The sequence below is a fragment of the Protopterus annectens genome, chromosome 2.part0 (assembly GCF_019279795.1).
Source record: "Protopterus annectens isolate FY-2018-M chromosome 2.part0, PAN1.0, whole genome shotgun sequence".
Taxonomy (NCBI): domain Eukaryota; kingdom Metazoa; phylum Chordata; order Ceratodontiformes; family Protopteridae; genus Protopterus; species Protopterus annectens.
In genome coordinates this window covers 862,077,268-862,102,824 of record NC_056728.1, presented here as the reverse complement: position 1 = coordinate 862,102,824, position 25,557 = coordinate 862,077,268, and the positions used below count along the sequence as shown (strand labels likewise).

The window sequence follows — 25,557 nt, the reverse complement described above, 5'->3', positions numbered from 1 at the left end:
GGCGCTTAAGCAGTGTATTGAGGGTTATGTTAGGATTTGTTAATTTCATAGTTTAGCTTTCATTTTAGTTCATTTAGCAAGTTACACGTAGGTAGGAAAGCACAATTTTCCAACTGAATAACTGCAGTCATTGTTATTTTTTACTATATTCTTTATATTTTCATTTTCTTTTTCATTTTAAAAGTAATGAATTTTGTTTCTTGCAGACTGATTTAGGTGGGCATGTTTTGTGGGGTATTTGAGAATGTATTTTGTGTGTGTGTAGTGTTTAAATTGATTTATTTTTCTTCTCTGAAGTGACCTGTCAATGCAGGCTATGTTTTTCTTTTTGCTTTCAATTGTTTGCTTTAAATTACATGGAGATTTATATTTCTGATTATTTTATGTGGGCTAGGGTGTCTAAGGAGCTGGGGATGTTTCTGTGTTGAACTTGTGAAGCTATGGCAGGCTTAGGGAAAATATTACTAGCAGAGATGATATGCCAAGGATGAACAAATACTTGAAGTACAAGAGTATAAATAAAAAATATCTACACAGTGTACAAACAGGATGCCTTAACAATCAAGGTCTACACCTCACAGATACGAGTTAGGAGTTGGTACAATGGTTAAGGTATTTATCTCACTAACACATGGTACAGGGTTAGATTCTCACCTTTACAGGCAAAACGTTTTCTACTGCCTACCATGAACTGCCAAGGCATTTGACAAAATAACCTCAAAACTCAAGAGGTTAGGTATAAACCCTTATGTCACCTGGTGGACAGTCAGCTGGCTCACGGACAAGACCCAGGAAGTTAGAATTACGGAGGCCACCTCTACAAACAGGTCAGTCTCCAGCACTGTCCCAAAGGGATCAGTCCTGAGACCACTCCTTTTTGGCATCTATTTCTCTGAGGTCAAGGCCAATGTCAAAGGCCTTTGGCTGATCAAATCTGCACGATTGCAAATAAGGAGCAGTCACAGTACCCCCCCCACCAACTCTAATGTTCTGTAGGAAGGGCTAACACGACAGATAACTGATGTTCACAGCCAAGAACTAAAACTAAATGCCAATAAATGCATAACAGCATCCTTCGGGAAGTTATCCACCTCTGCTAACTATCATACTGACAACACACCCCTAAGAGTCGACCCAGTAATCAGGGACTTGGGGACACGCACAGTAATCTACCCTTTGGCCATCCTGTGTCAACAGCAATTAGGAAATCATTATGTATTGTGCAACTTACAAAGGTATAGCATCTAGGTCCAAGGAGGTCAGTGTTCCACTGTATTCATCATTCATCAGAGCTATCATTGAGTATAATACCACTTGTGGAATATACCTAACCAGGCACATCAAATAACTGGAACATCCACAGAGGTTCCTCACTAAAAGAATACAGGGCATAAATAACGTGTCCTATGCAGACCACCTCGAAGCCTGTGTTCAGTCTCCTACAGGCTGTTGAGGGGGGAAATCTATGACTGTCATACAAGGAGCTGTTGGACTCTACCCTGATGGACCTCCAGCATATCCGCAAAGCTAAACAAAAAGCTACAGAATTACCCATTGTAAAGACTTGAACCTTGCCTGTGATAAACATAGGACCAGCCCTTTTCTGGAATAGACTCCCCATCCACCCAAGCCTCTGCTTAATATTACCAAAAGTATCAGAACTTGTCAAAGATTTGGGATGCATGGCTAACCTTAAAAAGGCCCAGAGATCATTCCCCTAGTACACACTTATGAACCTATGACACCAGGAACATATATATATATATATATATATATATAGATATATATATATATATAGATATATAGATATATATATTTAGATATAGATATAGATATATATTACATACATATCCAAACATCAACAAATCCAGCACTTGAAATAATGTAAAAAAAAAAAAAAGGGGGGGGGGGTTATCAAGCCACTGGCTTCTAAAACACAAACTGGTTTCATTAATCAAGTTTTGTCAGTATGATCTATTTGTTTCTAGATATATTTTTGTATCCGTGCACCAGTTTGGAAATATTTGCACAGTTTGTAAATATACATCTCTGTATAGATAGATAATAAAGATATAAGTATTAAACGCAAAACGAATCCAACAATTCCAGCAAAAAGCAAAAATATAAAAAACTGGAAGCAGCAGTTCATCAGGATCCAAATTCCAACAAGCGTTTATTACAAATACATAAAACCAGGTTAAGCGCTTTTGTCTTATTGCATAAAAGACATCATCAGAACCTTCAGTACCAAATACTAAATCCTACATCAGCAATTAAAGGCACACCCTCAATTTCAATTACTTGATACTCCAACTGATTTTCAGAACATTACAAGAATACAAGAAATATAAAAAATACTTCACATAGAATAAAATAAAATACCCTACATTTGTTAAATATAAAAAAATTTAAACTAAATAAAACACTAAAGTTATGTAAAATACACTAATTAAATTTTTCTCGATCTGTCTCAGTTCACTAGCAATGGAAATGTCCTCATTTAACCCAGACGGGGTGGTGGCATCCATCCTCAACTGCCATAACATTTCCAAATGATATAATTTGTTTTTCCATCCAAATGATTAAGTAATTGAATTTGAGGGTGTGTCTTTAATTGCTGACACAGGATTTAGTATTTAAATGTTTTTTAACTTTAGTAATGAAGGTTCTGATGATGTCTTTTATGCAATAAGACGAAAGCGCTTAACCTGGTTTTATGCATGTGTAATAAACGCTTGTTGGAATTTGGATCCTGAACTGCTGCTTCCAAAGATACAGGTATATTACACACACAAAAGAAAGTACAGTTTTGTACACTTACCATAAATGTAGTTGTTCAAGTGTATTCACTGTTGCAGTCATTACACTTGGGTTTATCTGCCTGCAGGTAGCCCTCAGTCGGCCCAAATACCAGAGTCTTAGGATTCTGCGTCGGATGTTGTCGCTTTTTCTATGACGTCCGGTCATTAGGGGGTATAAAAAGTACAGTTTTGTACCTACCATAAATGTAGATGTCAGACAGATATGCAACTGCAGTCATAACATATGGGTTGTCCTGCCTCAGGCAGCCCTCGGTCGGCCAGATTCCAAAGTCTGGGTCCGACGTCGGCTGATGTCGCATTTCTCTCCGACGTCAGAGCAGCTGGAGTACATAAGCATCAGCCGACGACATCTTCTTCAGTGTTTCTTGCCCCAGATGCCAGGTGCCCTCCAAGGAAGTCTGTAATCAAACTGGAAGATAAAACAGATTTCCAGACAAATAAATAAGCAATAAACAGATACACCATAACAGATATCCCCAGCTAAGGGTAACAGGGATAGGAGTGGACCCAAGGCATAGAGGGGAAGGAGGGAGGGAAAACCCGACTGCAGTTGCATATCTATCGGACATCTACATTTATGGTAGGTACAAAACTGTACTGTGTCCTTCAAGAATGCAACTGCAGTCATAACATATGGGTTGAATACCATAGCTTAGCTGGGGGAGGTGGAATGCTCTAAGAAAAGGATGGTGTAGCTATCAATCCCTGCAGGACTGCAGAAGCAAAGCCTGCTCTGGATCTGGAATATAGAGGAAGGTTGTAGTGTTTGGAAAATGTATGCACGGAGCTCCATGTAGCAGCTTCTAGAATGTCTTTTGTAACCACCCCTCTTAGGAATGCTGTAGAGGTGGCTGTAGCTCTGGTGGAGTGTGGTCTGACATTGGCTGGCACACACTTTCCATGGAAGGAATAACAGAATCTGATGCAATGTCCAATCCATTTAGAAATTGTCTGTTTTGAAATTGCTTTTCCTTGTACTCCAGGGGCGTAAGCTACAAAAGCTGATCAGACTTCCTACTGGTCTTGGTTCTGTCCAGGTAGTAGCGAAGCTGTCTGTGAATGTCCAAGGTATGCAACAGTCTTTCCCCTTTGTTCTCAGGATTGGGAAAGAAGGTAGGCAGGTGAATTGCTTGATTTAAAGAGACCCTAGATACCACTTTTGGGAGAAAGGTAGGGTTGGTTCGTAAAGAGACCCTGTCTCTGTGAAAAGTTATGAACGGTGGTATAGCCATTAGGGCCTGTAATTCCGAAACTCTTCTTGCTGAGGTAATGGCCAACAGGAATGCTGTCTTCCAGGAGAGAAATTGTAAATCCACAGAAGCTGCTGGCTCAAAGGGAGGTAAAGTCAATTTTTCTAGGACAAAGATGAGGTCCCAAGCTGGTACTGGTGCCTTTCTCGGGGGCTTTATATTCTTGATTCCTCTAAGAAATTGCCTTAACAAAGGATGTGAAAACACAGGTGGACCAGTGTTGTATCTAACTGAGATAGCTGAAGCATGTATTTTTATAGAGGTGTATGAGAATCCATTATGTAGCATATCTGCCAAATATTCCAGGATGAGTGGGATGCTCAAAAGTGATGCATCATGGCCCTTGGTGGTATTCCAAATGCTGAATCTCTTCCATTTGGCTGAGTAAACCTTTCTGGTGGATGGTTGGCGGGCTTCTGTCAGTATCCGCTGAACTTCTTTTGAAAGAGGTAGGTTGAGGTTATTCATGGGATCTCCCAAGCTGTTAGCTGTAGCGTCTGTATGTTGGGATGAACTGTCCTGAAGTTGTGTTGAGTCAAAAGTTGGGGCCATTGAGGGAGGGCCCATGTTTTGTTGTGACATATGCTCCGTAGTAGTGGGTACCAGTGCTGTCTTGGCCAGTCTGGAGCTATTAGGATCCCCTTGGGCTGCTCTGCTTTGATCTTTAGTAACACTGTGGTCATCAGTGGCAGAGGTGGAAATGCATAGATTTTTAGGGAGCTCCAGTTGAATGAGAGAGCATCTATTTTCCATGCTTTTGGATGATATGTCCTTGAACAAAACTTCTGTATTTGATGATTGAGGTGGGAGGCAAATAGGTCTATGTCCGGCCTGCCCCATGTCGAAGTGAGTTGTATAAAGATTTCTGGATGTAACCTCCATTCGTGGGGGTCTAGGAAATTCCTGCTTAGACTGTCCGCCAGAACATTGTCTTTGCCTGGAACAAACTGGGATTGCAACTGTATGTTTAGGCTCAGTGATTTTTCCCAAAGATTCATTGTCAGTCTGCAAAGGGGGTAAGAATGAGTGCCCCCCTGCTTGTTTATGTACCACATCACAGTGGTGTTGTCTGTCCGTATTAGTAGGTGGCCTGGTTGTAGTTGTTGTCCAAAGGCCTCGATGGCATGCATTACTGCCAGCATTTCTTTTTGGTTGATGTGCAGATGTGTTTCCTTTGGAGACCATTGTCCTTGAATACATCTGCCCTCCATGTGCGCCCCCCCATCCAAGGTCTGAGGCGTCTGTGGTCATGGTCTGTGTTACCTGAGGTTTTTTGAATGACATACCTGTGTTTGACTGGCTTACTGAGGCCCACCATAGAAATTCCTTTTGAAGACATGGAATGAGTGGTATGGTTGCTTCTAGGTTGTTGCTGTGTTGAGACCATAAGCTTTTTAGGTACCATTGAAGCTTTCTCATGTGTAGTCTTGCTAGTGGTACCAGGAGAATGCAGGATGCCATGTAATCTCCTTGCAGTCATCTGGGTGAGCTTTGCTAAAGTTTTGAAGTAGAGAGTTAGCTTCTTTTGCTTGTCTTCTGTCAGGTAAGCCATTTGAGAGGCTGTGTCTAGTTTGGCTCCTAAGAAGGTAATTTGCTGGGATGGCTGAAGTCTTGACTTTTGAAAGTTGACTGTGTATCCCAGAGCCTGTAGCAAATGTATGACATAAATCAAGTTTTTTGTCAAAGTTAGTTTGTCGTCCGCTTGCATGAGGCAATCGTCCAGGTACGGGTAGATTTGAATCCCCTGGAGCCTGCAATGAGCAATTACTGAAGCCAGGCATTTCGTGAATACTCTGGGCGCAGTAGATAAGCCAAATGGCAATGCTGAGAATTGATAATGCTCTGGCCCTGCAAGAAATCTGAGGTATCTTCTGCAGCTGTGTCTGATAGGCACATGCAGGTATGCCTCCTTGAGGTCCAGAGTAATCAGCCAAGACCCCTTGCCCAGCATGGGAAGGAGTTGCTGTAGAGTCAGCATTTTGAACTTTGGTACTATGAGAAAAGTGTTTAAAGCGGACAAGTCCAGTATTGGTCTCCATTGAGTTTCTTTTCTTGGAACAAGGAACAGTCTTGAGTAAAATCCCTGACCTTGTTCTTGTTGTGGAACTTTTTCTATTGCTTTGATCTGAGCAAGCAGAGAAATTTGCTTGATAGCCTCTGCCCTCTGGTTTTGTGGCAGGTTTGGCATACCCAGTTTTCTTGGCAAGGTATGAAAATGGAACCTGTAACCGTGGTCTATAATGCCAAAATCCATTTGTCATTTGTTAGTTTGTGCCAATTTCTTGTAAACAGAGATAATTTTCCGCCCAAAGGAGCTTCTGCTTGCTCCTTGGTCAGCGGACCTAGAGGAAAGTCATTGAGAATGTCCCTGTGGGGCGGGAGAAACCCTGTGTCACTTCTTTGGTTTCCTGGTTGCCATTGTCGTCCCCTGTAGGATCCTCTGTATTGACCTCTTCCTCGGGCACGCCTGCTTTTGCCCCTTTGAAATCTTTCAGGATTAGGAAAGGACCAGTTTTTAGAAGGCTAGTTCCTGCTGAATCTAGGTGGCTGAACCTGGAGGAAATCTTTGACTGTCTGAACTGACTTGGCTTTTTCCTCAATGGACTTTAACACATCTTTAGCATTAGCACCAAAAAGCTTGTTCTTTTCCAAGGGTGCATCAAGAAGTTTTGCCTTAACATGATCTGGTAAAGGTTGATCTTTTAACCATGCATGTCTACGAATGACCGCCCCTGTCATAGCTGCCCTACATGAAGCTTCCAATGTATCATATCCACACTGTAGAAAATGATTGCTAACTTGCTCAGAATTGTGTACAGCCTCCTGCAAAGACTTCCTATCTAAAGGTTCAGGGGAGGCCAATCTTTTCTGTAAATCATCTAACAGGAAATCCTGATATTGAAACATGTGAAAGACAATTGAGAGCTCTCATAGATAAAGTAATGGAGGTGTAGACCTTCTTCCCCCATCTCTGTAAGGACCTTGCTTCCCTGTCGGAGGGCAAAGGGTTTTTGGAGGTGGTAGCTGAAACCCCTTTAGGCCCCTGGGAAATTGTTTCTAAATCAACAGCATGGGCACTAAAGAAATGAGAATGGGTTTCTGGGACCCTATAGTATCTGTCAGGCTTGACAGGAGGAAGAGTATCAGGGGTAACACTGGAGTCAGAGTATAAATCATCCAAAACATCAAGCACAGGAGGTATAGCTAAGGGTCTGTGTTGGGGCTTTTTAAGGAAGGTTCGAAGGCGCTTTCTGGAATCTGAATATTCCTGGCCTTGCCACTTAAAATGCTCCCTCATGGAATGCAGAACTTCCCCAAAAGACATATCCTCAGGAGGAGAAGCCGAGGGGATAGAGTCCTCTGCATCTGAATCCTCATAGGTCTGGAAGGGCTCTTCCTGGCTTTCGGAGTGAACAGAGTCCTCAGAATCTTCATCAGTGGGGAGAGGATCAGGGGGTTCAACCCTAGGCCTCTTATCAGGAGGAGTCTGGGATCCTCTCTCAGGGTGGGCCTGGGAACCTCTGATCAGGGAAATTAAATCTGTGGCCATAGCCATGCTTCAGGAGTAGGCTGAGGTAAGGTCTTAGCAGAAAGATGCTTGGTCTTGCTGGCTGCTTTGGCCCGTGTGTAGGCCTTGATAGACATGGACATGGGAGGCCTAGCCGCTCCACGTGCAGGAGTGACCTTATCCACAGCAATGGTCTCGGGCATTTCCTCGGTTTCAGTATCCGGAGGAAAGTCAATAACTGGCTGAGTAGCCTCCGGTTTCGGAGGTATTGGTAATGCAGTGTCTTCGGTTCGGAGCGGTGGAATAACCGCCTCAGAGGGAACCGGAGCACTCACGGTTAATTTTGGCGTGGTGTCGGTGGAAGACGCGGGCCGAGGATGTCGGTCCCGGTCTTTTCGTTTCTTAGGAGTCTGTGTTGTCGGTTGTTCCGACGGCATCGTATAATCAAATTTATCACCGAAAAAGTCTTCAGCGAACTCCACCCGGCGCCTGAGAGTGCACTTGTTAAAGCGAGCACAGGCGGCACAGGCCGAGACGTCGTGGTCTGGGCCAAGGCAAGGGAGGCAGTAAGAGTGGAAATCCTTATGAGGTATTTGTTTACCACAAGACAAACAATTATTTACTTTTTCAGTAATTTCTGACATCGGCTGAGGCAAGAAAAGGTCCCCAACGGGGTACTTAGCTTTTGATGACTTGGATTCAAGAATACAGGAGCTGACCGACCGGCACTTGCGAACTGCTTCTGCTTCGGGCACCGCGCGGCAAGAAAGACTGAAGAAGATGGCGTCGGCTGATGCTTATGTACTCCAGCTGCTCTGACGTCGGAGAGAAATGCAACATCAGCCGACGTCGGACCCAGACTTTGGAATCCGGCCGACCGAGGGCTGCCTGAGGCAGGACAACCCATATGTTATGACTGCAGTTGCATTCTTGAAGGACATCATGCAGCTGACGCCATTACATCAGTTTTTCTTGCCCCAAATGTCAGGAGCCCCCAAACAGGAAGCTAGTATGTGGTGGGGAACACTACCAGTAAAAAGTAAATACCAATGCCATTAGGAATGGCCCTAGAGAGGAGAGGAAGAAAGATAGAGAAAGCCAGGGGGGCTGGAGGGGGGGAAACCACGACTGCAACAGTGAATACAATCAAACATCTACATTTATGGTAAGTGTACACAACTGCACTATGTTCTTTGCGTTTCACTGTTGCAGTCATCACACTTGGGTTGATTCCCAAAGCTGAGGAAGGGTGCAGGCAGTCAAGAAGTGTTAGGGTTGGCTAGTAGGCTTTGCAAGACTGCTGTAGCAAATCCAGCTCTGGCTTTAGAAAAGATTGGCAAGTGGTAATGCTTGGTGAAGGTGTGTACAGAACTCCAGGTTGCAGCTTCCAGAATGTCCCAGGTAGGGACTCCCCTGAGAAATGCTGTAGAGGTGGAAGTAGCCCAAGTGGAATGTGGTCTGATCCCCTGTGGGGTAGGTTTTCCATGGTGCTTGTAGCAAAAATGGATGCAGTGTGCTATCCATTTGGAAACAGTTTGCTTTGAAATGGTCTTACCATCTGCCCCTGTAGCAAAGCTGACTAGCAACTGGTCAGATTTTCTGAAAGGTTTAGTCCTGTCAAGGTAGAACCTGAGCTGCCTGAGCTGCCTTTGCACGTCCAAGGAGTGCAGGATCCTTTCCCCTTTACTCTGAGGGTTAGGGAAGAAGGTTGGCAAATGGACGGATAGGTTTAGAGCCACACTGGACACTACCTTAGGCATAAAGGACGGGTTAGTACCGAGGGAAATCCTATCAGCAAGGAAAATAATGAAGGGTTCCACAGTCATTAGTGCCTGTAACTCACTCTTCTTGCTGAAGTTATGGCTAAAAGCAAAGCTGTTTTCCAAGAAAGGAATTTTAACTCTGCTGAAGCTGCAGGTTCAAAAGGGGGAAATGTGAGCTTTTCCAGTACAAAGTTAAGGACCCAGGCAGGGGTGGGTGCTCTCCTAGGGGGCCTTAAGTTGTTAGCCCCTCTCAAGAACTGTTTGATTAGAGGGTGAGAAATAGAGGTGGCTCAGTATTATAATGAGCTGAGATGGCAGAGGCATGAATCTTAATGGAGGAGAAGGATAGGCCTCCGTGGAGTAGCTCTGTTAGGTAATCCAGGATTAGAGGTAAGGAGGGCACAGCTGTGTCTTTCCCTTGAGACTGATTCCAAGAACAATATCTTTTCCACTTTTCAAGCAAAGGATTTCCTAGTACTAGGCCTTCTTGCTTCAAGAATGATGTCCAGCACCGGTTTGCTGTGGATTGCTGGTGGTGTATTCAAGGGATAAGCCAGGCTGCAAGGTTTAGGAATTGCAATTGTGGATGCACAATCTGTCCCTCCTGCAGGGACAGCAAGGTAGGAGTCTAGTGAAGGTGCCAGGGTGGCACTGTTGTCAGCACAAGAGTGGGTACCAGTGTTGGCGTGGCCAGTCTGGGGCAATACAAATTACCCTTAGTCTGTCCTGTTTTATCTCGAGTAGTACTTCTGAGAGGAGGGACAGAGGGGGAAAAGCATAAATTGAGAGGTTTTCCCATTGAAAGGATAGGGCATCCACCTTCCAGGCCCTGCTGTGGGGGTTTCTGGTGCATAATTAGCTCAAATGGTGGTTCTCAGGGGATGCAAATAGGTCCACCTCCAGTGTCATCCACTTCTGGATCAGAAGGTTGAAGGTGTTGGGCTCCAGTCTGGGTCTAGGAGATTTCTGCTCAAGTTGTCTGAAAGTGAATTTTGTTTGCCTGGCAGGAATTGAGCTTGTAGATGCACTTGGTTGCTTAAGGCTGTGTTCACAGGGCCATGGCTAGCCTGCACCCTGCTTATGTACTACATAACTGTGGTGTTGTCTGTTTTTATAAGTAGTTGTCCTGGAAGGATTAGGTATTTGAAGGCTGTCAAAGCATTCTGTACAGCTAGTGTCTTTTTGACTGATGTACAGAAGAATCTGGGCTGGGCTGCAGTGGCCCTGAATGCATTTACCTGCCATGAGAGCCCACCCATGCATAGTCTGATATCAGGGTTTGGGCGGAGAGGCATTGACTGAAAAGCAGTCCCTTGTTGTGGTTGCATGCTTCTGCCCACCAAAGGAACTCTGCCCTTAGACACGGTATGATTGGAATGACTTGTTTTCAGGTCTTGAGAATGCTGGCACTAACGACTTTTTAAATACCACTGAAGTTTCCTCATATGCAGTCTTGCATATTGAATTAGCAGAATACATGAGGCCATGAACCCTAGGGCTTGCAGTATTTTTCTTGCAGATAGCTGGGTTCTGGTGGCCATTTGTTTGAAGTAGTTTGCCAGATAGACCTGTTTTTCTGAAGTGAGAAATGCCATCAGGGAAATTGTGTCCAAGCTTGCTCCCAGGAATAGAATCTTTTGACTGGGCACCAGTTGTGAATTCTTTTCATTGATGGTGTACCCCAATGAGGTGAGAAGGCCTTTTTACAAATGCCAGTTGCTGAAGTAGCAATTCCTGACTGCCCGCCTGAATCAGGCAGTCACCCAAGTATGGGAACATTTGGAAATTTCCTCTGCCTGCAGTATGCAATGGCTAGAGCCAGGCACTTTGTGAATACTCTGGGTGCAGTAGATAAACCAAAGGGAAGTGCAGAGAACTGATAGTGCATACAGCCTCTCCTGAAGTGTAGATATTTTCTGCATGACTCTCTTATGGGGATGTGCAGATAAGCTTCTTTTAAGGCCAGAGTGACTAACCAAACATCCTTGGCTAGCATACGGAGAAGCTGTTGCAGGGTAAGCATCTTGAATTTTGGGACCACCAGAAAGGTTTTGAGAGCTGACAGATCCAGGATTGGGTGCCAAGAGCCCTCTCTTCTGGGCACCAGGAAAAGTCTGGAGTAGAAACCCTGCCCCCCTTGTTCTACTGGAACAGGTTGAATAGCTCTGATGCTGAGAAGGGAAAGTACTTGCCTTTGAGCCTCTGCCCACTGGTTTGGAGGAAGATCTGGAAACCCACTTGGGGTTGGTAGTGTATGGAAGTAGAATCTGTACCCCTGGGATACAATGTTTAGGCCCCATCTGTCCTTTGTAATGAACATCCAGTTTTTTGCATGAAGGGCAGTTCTTCCTCCTAGGGGCACAAGTAATTGGGTAGGGCTGGGAAGGATAATTAAAAAGTCATTGTGAACTTTTTCCATAAGGGGGCGGCTTACCACTCCCCGTGGGGGCACTCCATTGTTTAGATCTCTGCATACCCTGAGATTGTAGGCTGGGTGAAGGCCTGGAAGGGGCTGGAAAGGACCAGTTTTAGAAGGCCAATGCCTACTGAATCTAGGTGGTTGCACTTGTGAGAATTCTTTAACAGTTTGCATAGATTTAGCTTTTTCTTCCATCTTTTTAAGAACCTCTTCTGCTTTGGTGCCAAATAAACAGTCCTTATTTAAAGGAGCATCTAGTAATATGGATTTGACATGATCTGGCAAGGTTTGTTCCTTCAGCCAAGCATGCCTTCTCAGTACAGACCCAGTGCAGCCCTGCAAGATGCTTCTAGGGCATCAAAGCCACACTGCTTACTAACTTGGTTTGCAGAATGTATTAGCTCTTGTAAATCTTTATTTTCTGCACAATCTGGAAGTAACACAATTTTTTGTTTAATTAGTTCCATAATATGCTGCTGGTACTTCAACACGTGAAACTGGCAATTCAATGCCCTAATGGCAAGAGTGGCAGAAGTATATACCTTCTAACCCCATCTGTCTAACGCTCTGGAATCCCTGTCTGAAGGGGTAGGATTTTTAGCTGTAGTAGCCTTAATACCTTTAGGTCCCTGGGAAATGGTGTCTGGATCCACAGTAGGATTCTTGAAGAGAAATTTGTGATAATCAGGTACTCTGTAGTACCTGTCAGGTTCCCCAGGGGCTGGGGGTAACGTATCAGGAGTAAGACTGGATTCCATAAAAACATCATAGACAACATCCAGGACAGGGGGTATAGCTAGAGGCCTGTGCTGAAGAAACTCTAAAAAAATCTCTGAGTCTCTTTTTGGACTGAGAGTAGTCTTGGCATTCCCAGTGGAAATGATCTCTTAAAGTATGCAAGGTTTCACCCAAAGGAAAAAATCCTCTGGAGGGGAGACAGAGGGAATGGATTCCTCTGCATCTGAATCCTCATAGGTTGATAAGGGCATGTCCTGATAATCAGAAGGGTCAGAGTCATCGGACACCTGGTGTATAGAATCAGAATGAAACAATTCTTTGACTCTTAGCAGGAGAAGGCTGGCTTCCCCTAATTAGGGTAATAATGTCTTCAGCCATTCTAAGCATTTCTTTTTATGGCATGGAAGCTTGAGCATGCACTTTAGTCATTGGTTTTCTAGGTGTAGTGCATACTCTGGGCCTCAGGAACTCAGTAGTTTTATCTAAAACAAAGTTGTTGGTTTAATTCGAACATCGGTAGGTCATAATACACCCTCAGAAGCTGGTGCCAGCACAGCGGCTCCGGACCCATCCAAGGTAAAGACATCCGCAGGTTCCATAGTCATAGAAGCATTTCACGGCATACACCAGACTCCAAATGGGTCTCAGCAGAGGCTTGCAAATCTGTAGAAGCGGGTATCGGGGGCCGCAAAGGCGCCTCACTGAGTACCGGCGGCTGGCAACTAGCATAATGTTAGTGTCGTCGGCAGTTTTGGACATATGCGATCTGTCTCTGTCTTTATCTTTACGTTTTTTCAGAATATCATTAGTTGGATGGCTTATCAAATCCATTTCAGAATATGGAGAACAAGAGAAAGAATTTAGCGACAGATAGCCCGACAATGAATGGCTCGGGCATTAAACAAGGCACAAAACCGACAGCAAGGGACATCGTGGTCTGGGCTTAAACAGGTGACACAGTAAGAATGAAAATCTCTGTGAGGTATTTGCTTTCCACAGGCAAGACAGTTGTTAACTCTTTCTGACATCAGTTAGAGCAAGAAAAAAGGATCCCCAATAGGGTACTTAGCTTTAGAAGACTTCAGGATTACAAACTCTGAAACGAAAATTTCAGGTAGCGGCTGACCGGCACTTGCAAACTGCTTCTGCTTCGGGCTCTTCCTCGGCAAGAAAGACTGATGTAATGGCGTCGTGCATGTTTTATACCCCTGATGACCTGACGTCATGGAAGAAGTGACAGCATCCAACGCAGAATTCTAAGACTCTAGTATTTGGGCAGACTGAGGGCTACATGCAGGCAGATAACCCAAGTGTGCTGACTGCAACAGTCAAACATGAACATCTGCACCCATATTCAGGACGCTAGGATCCAGACAAACAGAACCGGTTTTCTGCACAGAAGCCAACTTCAACGTACCTGCCATTATTATGGTTATCAGGCTTTTATATTCAAATCAGTAACTCAGCTGATCAACAGGTGTCAATAAACAAAGAACACAGAACCACAAAATAAATATTTCATTCATACAAAAGGACAAAAACTTAAGACAATACATTCAATAAAGCTGTCTAGTAGATGACCAGCAATTAAGTAATCTAATATTATATATGTTAGCATTTTATAGACTTATTTTTAAATAAACATTTACATACAAAATATACACCTTGACCAAAAACAGTTTTTTCGTTACATAGTCTATTAATAAAGGTCCAGAGATGTGATCATTCAATTGTATTCTGCTCATATCAGGCTGATTATGGAGTATAATGCTACATTTGGTATGTACCAAACATAGTGTATAAAACAACTTGAATGCCACAATGTTTTCTTACTAAGAAAATCAAGGGTCTAAATTATAAATCAAAAAAACTATGCAGACCTTCTCAAACCCTTATCCCTCTCTGTGTCATACAGGCTACTCAGGAGTGATCTCTGTTTTACGTACACAGCCTCAAAAGACCCTATCCTTTCAGACCTATTGTTCATTCAAGTCCAACAGCAGCACAGACTCTCATATATTAATCACTTTTGCAACATAACTAGAACATGTTGGAGGGACAGATATGTATCCTCTCCACATAAAGCAAAGTACTCTTCTTATACTATTCAAACCTAATCTGGATGAATGGATGGCTAAGTGCAAACCCTCCCATGATTTAGAACCCTTGCCCCTCATGAAAAGGGACAAAATATAAATATTCTGCTCATCTCTGTGTTATCCATACTTAAAACATAAGGGCTAAAAATGTCAGGGGAATGTATGGCTAGACTTCTAAAGAAGCACATGGATCAATAGCCTTGGAAGAATTTATAACTTGCAGTGACTCCAGTCAATTACAGATCTTAAAAATGAAACAGAAATGCATATAAAAGTAAGTGTGTGTGTGTGTGTGTGTGTGTGTGTGTGTGTGTGTGTGTGTGTGTGTGTGTGTTCATAGGTTGGTACTAGGCTATTTGGCCCTAGGGCCTATACAAGCCTAGCCATAACAATTCCAAAAAAATAAGAAAAACATATTAAGACATAAATAAAATCAAGAATCAAATCTATAGGGCCTTATTGTATAAGCATTTAATTGAGTTTCCCAACCATCAGTTTAAATTTAGTGCTATTGAACAAGTTGGCAATGGGGGGGGGGGGTTATACATTTATTCCTTGAGTATAAGGAATTAATATGGTAACTTAGATGTAATGCCACATATCCACCAGGGCTGAATGAAAAGGTCTCTATCTCTAGCCTCCTGAAACTAAAGGCGGACTTCCATATGTGAGCGTGATGTAGTTGAGAATATATTATGTGAATAATTTACTTAAAAGATTCTTGATTTTATTTATGTCTGAATATGTTTTTCTTATTTTTTTGGTTATTTGCATTTACATTTTTATTTCCCTTTTAATAATGCATTAGTAGCTATGATACATGTGTTTCGTATTTTTAGGGTTGTTGTTGCCTACAACAGTTTAGTAGTGCAATGGTTTTAATCAATTAATTCAATTAACCAATCATTTTATAACAGATGTTGAACGGAATTGGTTGTTAACATTTAAATACATGTTTTTGAATCATTCTTGTTATTCTGATGAAGTCTTGTGGTTGATTACAGACGAAAGCGCTTAATAAACTGTGGTCTGTGTTCACCTGTGCGCTGTACTGTTCACTCGGTTTTACAAACACAGATATAGACACTGCAATGTCCACTGGGGTTACAACCCATCAATGTGTCCTGACGTCCATATTACTTTATATTTAAAGTAAAAAAAAAGAAACGGTAAAGACAATACTGAAGCTATAGATTTTCCCTTACTATGTTAATACATCTGAACCTCATTTGGATAATTTTAGAGAAAATCTATCAAAAGATAAATATGCCAATTTCTATCAATCACTCTTTCGATACATGAGTTATTAGATCTATGTGTCATTACGTATCTAAGCTGCTCTAAGTTAGTTGTAGATAATCTTTGTTTATATAACAGCAAATCCTGCCTCAAATGTTTTTTTTTTTATTTATTTAAGAGAGAGACAGTTTATGGATATATAACAATTAAGCAGGACTTGCATTTAAAAATCTAATAATCTGCAGAATTACAGTTCTGGAAGTTTTTGTTCTTTAAAAAGGAAATGAATCAAATGGGCCATTTTAACAAAGAATTCAGAGAACCTCTAAGCTGCTGGAATCCTGTATTGTAGTGACGCTAGAGTTGATTAAAGTTTGGGGGGAGTTGCAGAAGGCAAGGCCATCTGCAAAAGGGATGAAGAAATCCATGCCAAAAGAAAGCACAAAACATTTTTGTTAGTTTCTTTTATAGAGCAAATTATTCCCACATTTCAGCTAAAAGAAAAAAAATCTGTGTCATTATTTTTAACAGAATAATCCCCAGCATTATGTTTCAAAAGAAACAAGAACTTTACTTGCATGAAACAATCTCAGTTTAAAGATACAAAAACAAAATAACATACCTTACTCTGTAAAATAATGTACTGCTGGTTGACTCATCTACATGGAAGACTTGGTTAGGAGGGTACCAAATCTGTTCATTCTCACATTTTAAAGCGAACATGTTATGGTACAATGGTGTTATACCTAGAAATAATAAAATGGTAAAATAATAAACATCTGTATTAGTATTAAAATTATTTAAACACTTATGCTAAACAGAAAAAAAAACTAATTTAAGGCAGAAACCCCTGTGCTAGAAGGCTGTAACATAAAGATGACCTAAAGGAGGCCTCAGCATAGCAAGCCTTGAATCATAACAGCAGCTTATTCCAAAGGACTGAAGCAAAGTGAACAAAGGACAGCCTACCACAAGTAAGAGTTGTAGGTTAATCATTTATTTATTAAGGTTTCCATTTACAGTTGGGAAGGAAGTACTAAGAAGCAACACCTCGACAATCATGTAATACATTCAAACACTGGGCATTACCAAAATCTATGAATACTTCAAGTTTACAAACAAAATGCTCTGGCTATTAATACAGTTTAAAGCATGCAAGGCTTTATGATATATATTTAAATGGTGACAACTCTCAGTCATCTCCTAATAGCATTTTACTAGTATTACCACACATTTTATTTTTTTAGCCAAAACCAACACAACTCCTTGGTTAACTGAAAACAGCCCGTAAAAATGCTGGGGTGAAGTACCTCATCTTTATAACATCATTACTGAAAGATGACACAAGCATGCTTTTGGGTGACTCGCAGATGGATCTTTCTGGACAGTCCAACTACTATGCAAGCACAGATCAAGTGGCTAACTAACATCTTGTGCAGACATACATCAGGACTCCAACAAAATGTCACAGATAAAAAAATAAATAAAAAAACTGGAAAAGATGAAAAGTTTATAATCAGAGTACTAATCACAGACTACTGCAGAAAAAAAAATCATAGCATACCTGGTGCTTTACTGCTAAATACGAATATCACTACCATTCTACAAACAGAACAGTACCTTAGCACCAGTGGACAAGTTTATTTGCAAAAGCTCTTAAATATTTGAGCATTCTAACTACTTTCTACATTTGCTGTTTGTAGCTACTTCTAATTAGCACACCTTTGAGGAAGTGGACAGAGGACTAAACTATACTCGCACTCTGAATTTTCATATCAATGACTCTTCAGAAATTCTTCATATTCTGTATATGATTCAGGGTAAGTAAATCTTTGAAGTTTGCATATTTGTACTATTATATTTCCATATTTTATTTAAATGCTAAAATAAACCATAATACTGCACAATGTTTGTAATATCTTGGCTGTGTGGTACAGTCTTCAACCCAGTGAAACCTATGAGGCTTGGTGCCAAGGGTCAAAGATCCAGAACAATAAAGTTGCAGAAATGACACATGGATGATGCCATCCTTTAAAATTAATGAAAAGCTTATGATTGGTATCCATAGTCATTGTGCTTAGGTGTAGTGGAAATTTGCACTGGCTGCATGTAAGTGCAGCTAAGGCACAATTCATTACAGTTGTGCAGCAGTTTTAAAGTGCTTTGAAACAACTTATGCAAATGATCCACCAATGACATGTAAATAAGGACTGTGTGCAAATTCTAATTATCTTGTGTAAGAGGCATGTTTCCCAAGTGCAAGTGATTCATGGTCACTTTTATATATGCATTGACACCATGTACATAATCCTTATAAAGTGTGAAATAGTGTCTTTTTTATCTACTTTCCAATCTGAAAAGATGCTTACTGTAGCTGCTAGCCTGGCCATCTGCCATTGGGACACAGGTGTCATGAACACTAGTCCGAGCATAAAACAATAAAATTAGCTATCTGCTACTCTTTCACAGTATGTATGCAGGTGCTTCAGTGGTCTTAAAGTACTAGTGTCCACACCACTGATGTTGACTCCAGCATCATCCTTCCCAACATCAAAGTATGGAAGGGACACCATCAGTGCTGCTACAGATAACTGCACTCTGCCCAGCGTTTGCCTTTATTAAACAGTAAGCCTATACAATACTCCCCATTACTAACTATATAGAGCCTAGCACTAAAAGATTATTTGTTGTAAAAAAATAAAGTGTCCCTCCTTCTGATCTTCTGCTATAAATTTTAATGCTCAAAGGTTGAAAGGTTTGCTTGAGTCCATGCCTTTGCTTTCTCCATCTGCTTTGAGACACCTTTGCCAAACAGATGTTTACCACATGTTCTCAGAGCATCCATAAGGATGTGGTTCTCCACCATACTATGTCATCCCTACTGTGTTATGCTCACTTCTGCTAAATTATGTTGCTGTACCCTGCAATCACAATTGCAAAAAAAGTGACAAAAAACACACCTGCCATTATTGTATAATACTTGCAGTAAACATTAACCATTGCATTAACGTATCCCTTCCCTATTGCTATTGACAGCACTAAAAATGGCATTTCATACATTCCCAATCATGTCATTTCTACACTATAAAAATGTTTCAGGTCTTATCAGTAATTATGTGGCTACCACTCAACAGATCTTAATGAATTAAATCAAATACTGCCTTTTCTAACTAATTTCTGATTATTCCTGCTCTTAACAAAATATTTTAGTCTGATCAAGCTTTTCCCAGACTATTAAAGGGGACGCTCAGCTTGACAAACCTAAAAACGTGGACAGAGTGAATGGCATAAATTTTGGCCTATTTAATAAGATCTTATGTAAATGAGTCTTAGTGTCTTGACCTCCATGAATCTCACTGTTGCACACGTGTATGTGTTACTATAGATGTTAATGCAGGAGGTGAGCTGCGCTTATGAGCAATAAGCCCACAAATATGCATAATTTCCAAGTGCACCTCAATACACTCCGGTGTGCTATACACCTGGAACAGTAGTTATGAAATTCTGAAACTACTGATGACTAAACTCTAACACAAATTGTTTCCCAAAAGAATTAGCACCACTGGGTTAAAACAGACCCATAACCCACCTGAGCTACATTAAAAAAAAGTTATGTACTTACCATAACGACAGATCCAGGTGGCCTGTCTCCATCTGGTTCAATCTGCAGGTTTTTTGGATCAGACTCAGCAGAAGTTTAGCTGGTTCAATTAGTGCCCTGGACTGGTGCTATGAACCAGCGCCCCACTTCTCAAGCTCAAAAAAAGCACTTCACTGCAATAAGCCACGTGATTGGCTTATTACAGTTTGACTTGCACCTCTCCCAAAAAAAAAAAAAAAAACAGATGTTCCCTCTATTGGCACACACCAACCAGATGGCCAGATGCATGACACCCCCCCCCCCCAGCCAAAGCCATTCAGGTCCAGTTTCTGTACCCTTCCCCAACCCTCCTTTAACATATTTTATTTAAAATGCATTTCTTCTTTTCTTCAGTTTAAGCCTGCCTGCATGGAGTGCTTTACTGCTCAAAAAAAAATGTAACAAACAATTGATACAGTTTACACCATGCCTTCATGGAGCACTACAGCTCTCATGTTTAAGTTAAAAAAAAAATCTTTTTAAACTATAGCAACCTGCTTGCTATAAATATAGCAAAATGTAGCAAGCAGTTGCTACAGTTTATAGACAGGCTGCGTGATTTTTTTTTTTTTTTTCTTTTTTACTTTTAAACTGTAGCAAACTGCTACAATGCAGTTGCTACAATTTAGACAACACAGCTCAGTTTTTTAAAAGGCAGTATTAAATTAAAGAGAGGGGACTGACTGATCGCACTCCCCCAACACTTTGCGCCCAGGGCTGTTGCCCTTCTCACCCAGCCGGGCTACACTACTACAACTCAGACCTAGCAATGGCCAAATCCAAGAGACTTAACTCACTAGATCAAAATCCCCTACTCCCCTACATGATACCTCAGATCAAGTTTGTCCCCTCTCAATCTTGCACCAAAGTATATTTCCCACATAAAGGAGGAGGATGAATGATTCCAAGAAAAAGGGAACAGCCAAACTTCTCCCACTTGGTCACCTTAAGAGAACAGACTTGCCAAAAAATATGGGGGCAGTAGGTGGGGGGAGGGCTGAACTCTGCAGACAGAGACACAACACAAATCTATTATTATGGTTAGTACATAACTTTTGCAAACAATGATGTCTTCTTCATTTGGCTTCAATCTGTGGGACAGAGTCCCCAGCGGCATAAAAAAACCCTTCGGAGGGTCTATAGAGGATTATTCCACAAAACGGTGAAGTATACAGAAGCTCTGGACCTAGACTGAATGTCTAGCTTGTAGTAAGAAACAAAACTGAGGGCCCACCCATGTCGCTGCTGTACAAACATCACCTAAGGAAATCTCTAAAAAAGAATACAGCAGAAGTAGCCATGACTCTAGAGTAGTGACCTTTAAGTTTACCATGCAAAGTCTTTCCTCTCAAGGTGCAAGCAAAGGAACTACAGTTTGACAAGCCACATGGATAACGTCACGTTAGACATCAGTCAATCCAGTCTAGACTAAAAAGGAAGCAAAACTGCTGACTGAATTTTCTGAAAGACTTTGTCCTATCCAGGTAAAGTCTCAATTGTCTATGCACATGCAAACAACACTACAAGTATTTCCCCTTGTTCAAAATATTAGGAAAAAATACAGGAAGATGAACAGACTTATTCAAATTACTCTCAGTGGTTATCTTACGGAGGAAAGGAGGGTTCGTGCAAAGGGAGACCCTATCTTAGTGGAACACCAAGTAAGGAGGAGTAGTACCCATAGCTTGGTGCTCACTCTCTTTCCTGGCCGAGGTAACAGGCACCAAGAACAAGGTCTTCCAAGATAATAGTTTTAAGTCTGACATGGCAGAAGGCTCAAAGGGAGCATCTGCAGCAGGAAAGAAATCTCATGGAGGAGCAGGATCCCAAACTGGTGGATGCACCTTTGAAGAACGTTTTTGGAAATTTTCAGAGCATTCAAAGGAACATTATCGTTGCCAATATGATAACTAAAATGTCTGCCAGTACCTTAATCACAGAAAAACTAGAGCCCAAATTAAACAACTCAGCGAAGAAATGTAAAACTGACTCAGCTCCACAAGAGTTCGGTCATACTACAAAGTGCTTCCATTTACTTGAGTATACTTTCCTAGTAGACCGCTTCTGGGACAAGGGCAAAACATGCACTACGCTGATAGCTTGGAATTCCTGGCCATCAAGGGAACTGAATAAACCATGTAGTTGATTTGAGGGACTGCAGGTTGGGAGGATCCAGACCTGCTAGCTGAGATCTCAGAAGAGGCCACAGAAAAGGGAACCACACCTGACAAGACCAGAAGGTAGCTAATGAGGATCACTGTCACTCTGCAATGGGCTGTCTTCTAAAGAAGCTTGATTATCAGGGGAAGTGGTGGACACAGAGGTTATACAGTAGACCATCCTGAGGAGGGGACTAAGGCATAATAGTTGTTGCATCTGGTGCTGCGTTGAAGGGTAAGCAAAAAGGTCACAACACGGAGTGCCCCAGCCCAGAAAAATTTTAGCTGATACTCTCTAATTCAGAGACCACTTGTGAGGAAGAATATTCCTGTTCAGACTGCAGGTCAGAATGCTGGAATTTTGCAGGATGTGTGTTGAAATGAGAAACTGTTGAGATGAGATCATCTTCTGCCAAGCTCTCATGACCTCTCGACGAAAAAGTTAAAAACATGGTTCCCCCCATTTGTTCAGATACCAGACAATGGACATATTGTCCATCTGGATTAAAATCACACTGCTGAGAAGGACAACCTGAAAGGCCTGCAACACAAGGACAGCCCTCATCTCCAGGACACTGATGTGAACACTGACCACCACAGAGGACTAGGACCCTTTAAACTGTCCTGCCTTAAAAATGCCCCCCCCCCCCCACACACACACACACACACACACACTCAAGAAGGGAGGCATCAATGGTGACCATAGCCAAAGGATGAAGAAGAACATTCTCTTGTTGGTCACCAAGGGCAACTGTAACCAACACCAAATCTGATCATGATGCACCTTTGTTAAACTGCCGGGAAAGTCCATTAGATGAGTCAAATAAGACCACTGCACTGCAAGAGTCCATTGCGGAGCCCTCATGTGGTATGTGTCTAAAGGGTACCAACCCTACGAAAGTTGCCACGTGGACTAAGTTTCAAAACTGCATGAGCTGGTCTTTTGTAACAGCAAGTACAGATACTGTCTGGGATCAAAGAGCAATTACTCTGGAACTTGGGATTTGGCAATTTGGGAGATGGTATCCAAATGGCAGCCTAGGAACTCCAATGTCTGTACAGGCTGAAGATTTGACTTTTGATAAATAAAAGTTATGTACTCACCATAGCTATGCACAGGTATTGTCCATTTTCATTATTCCTCAACAAATGGGCTTAGATCTGATCCTCTGATTCATCTCAGCACTTTCTCTAAATTCTAGGATCCAACTCTTGAGCTCCTCCCTTACCCATAATGCTCCTGGCCACTGTATTACCCCAGACTGAGTTTGCTACTATTATACAATATTACAACAAAATAGCTCAATACAGCTATGACAGAAAGTGGCAGCTGAAAGATCAGGCGATCAAACAGGAACTAAGGATCCTAATGACAATTCCATTAGGTCTCTCCCAAAGATGATAGGGGGAAGATTGGGAGAGGAGCTGAGGACGAATAAAAATGGACAACACAGATGCATAGTTATGGTGAGCAGATATATATCTGATGTCGCAGAAAAGTTCCAAGGTAACACCAAAGGCACAACTCCAAAGATTCTTATCGAAAAACCTTTATTGAGGCAGACCTGCATAAAAAGTGAGCGCTTTCACGTCCAACTGACGCTTCTTCAGACTTCAATACTTAATGAATGAATAAAGGCGCTTATATACAATTTCAAAGCTCAATCATTTCAACAATTAATCAATTAAAACAATAAGAGCTTAAAGTGCTAGTGCTTAAAAAGATCTATATACATTTCATATGTGTATATATTTATATAAAAGACCAATCGTTCACAAAACTCATGTAAGATATTATATGAAACATAGTAGAAACACATTAAAAACTCCATAATAAATATATATAAGTAAAAACTAATAACAATTAATGTACTAATGTTTAAAAGCCTTGGCTGCTAGGAAGGGTCTAAGTGTAATTCTATCATTCAGGCCATATATATGTGCCTGAAGTCTAAGAATCCACCTGGTCTCTACTTCTTCTGTGTGGTTCTTTACATTTCCTAGTCTACTATCTACTATAATTAATTCTAGAACCTTAAACTTAAAGTGATGGGTGGACCCTTCATCCATCACGTGTTTGGCTAGAGCATTCGTGGGGTCTTCTCTATTAATAGCATATAAATGCTCCCTTATGCGCTCACGTAGAGTGCGGTTAGTTTTCCCTACATAATATTTTAGGCACAACTGACACTGGGCTAAATATATTAAATTTTTGGACCTACAATCAGTATACTTTTTGAATGTATAGGTTTTATTAGTAATAGGATGGAGAAAGGTATTGTCCGTGTTTATAAATCTGCATTGGTTGCATTTACGACAAGGGAAAGTACCTTCCCTTTGTGAGAGTGGATGTTCTATTTTAGTTTTTCCATAGCAAAGTAATCTTTTCAAAGATTTCAAATTTTTATATGCTATATTAGGTCTCTGTTCAACCAGTGTCCTGATTTTCTCATCCATAGTAAGAATCTTCCAATTATTTTCTATGATCTTTCTTATTTGATTGTTCCTATTAGTATAGGGTATTATAAGTCTATTCTTGGAGATTTTTGGTTCTTTCTTGTTCTTATCAATGGTATTGGGTTTATTATAAAACGGACAACCTTTGTCTTTCCTTGTTTTGCTTGCCTTAGTAATAGTATTATGTACTAATTGTTCATTATATCCTCTTTGTATAAAATTATTCTCTATCACTGCCTTTTGTTCATTGAATGCTGTGTCATCAGTAGTAAGCTTAGAAACTCTTAGAGTTTGGTTCATTACTACATTTTTATGCACATGTCGAGGATGCATACTAGTTCTGTGAAGTAAATTATTCCTCCAACAAGGCTTCCTATATATGCATGTATTTACACCATTAGGTCCCTTTGTTAGCAATACATCAAGGAACTGTATTTTCTCATGAGAGTATGCACTCTCAAATTCTAGAAAATCGGTAGTACCATTTATATATTGTATAAATTCATTTAACATGGTTGCTGTTCCTCTCCATAGTAAAAAAACATCATCTACAAAACGGCAATAGTGTATTAGATGTTCATTGAAAATTAAATTGTTCATTACATACGCTTCTTCCCAATATGCCAACACTAGGTTGGCATATGAGTTCGCGCAAGGTGTTCCCATCGCTACACCCTTTTGTTGGAGATAATAATTGTTGTTATATAACATGACATTATTTTCCAACACAATTTCTAGTAGAGACGTCCACATTATAATTTTGCTATTATTAACACCATAACTTAAGAGGAATAATCTCAAAAATTCAATCCCAATACTATTTGGGATTGATGTAAATAGAGATTTTACATCTAAGGTGACAAAAAGGTCATCATTTGTAATTCGATATTTTTCATTACATCTTGCAAAGCCTTCAATAAATTGTTGCGTGTCTCTTAGAATGTGTTTGGTATTATTCACTATGGGTTTGAACTGTTTATCTAAATAAATTGAGAGAGACTCAGTCAGCCACCCTTTACTTGAAACGATAGGTCTTAGTGGTGGGTCATCCAGCTCTTTGTGTATTTTGGGGAGACCCCTGAACATTGGTACTAATGGGTTTTCAACAAGAAAATACCTATACAAATTCATATCGATAACATTAGTAAGTAATAGATCATATAACTGCGCATGCACATTTTTAATTAACTTATTTAGTGAAACAGCATTCAATTTTATATAGGTGTCAATTTCTGCAAGCATAGAAGACACTTTCATATCATACATTTCCTTGTCCATTACAACTATTGCTCCCCCCTTGTCAGCTTGCCTAATAACTATATTATTATTACTTTGTAGGCTTGAAATGGCTGCCTTCTCTTTGACGGTTATGTTATAAAAATCAGGTTTCCCTATGTTATTATTATAAAATTCCATTAAATCAAATTCACAAGCTCGTTCAAATAATTCCAAAAGCGGATGTT

General features: G+C 41.0%; 1 protein-coding gene across 1 annotated transcript in view; it reads right to left on the bottom strand.

The window, feature by feature from the left end:
- JAK2 (Janus kinase 2) overlaps positions 1-25,557 on the bottom strand; it is a 2,444,284-nt gene that overhangs the window by 1,363,088 nt on the left and 1,055,639 nt on the right. The window contains exon 6 of the mRNA XM_044060357.1: positions 16,461-16,584. Within this exon, the coding sequence (XP_043916292.1) occupies positions 16,461-16,584 (124 nt within the window). The remainder of the gene's footprint in view (positions 1-16,460; positions 16,585-25,557) is intronic.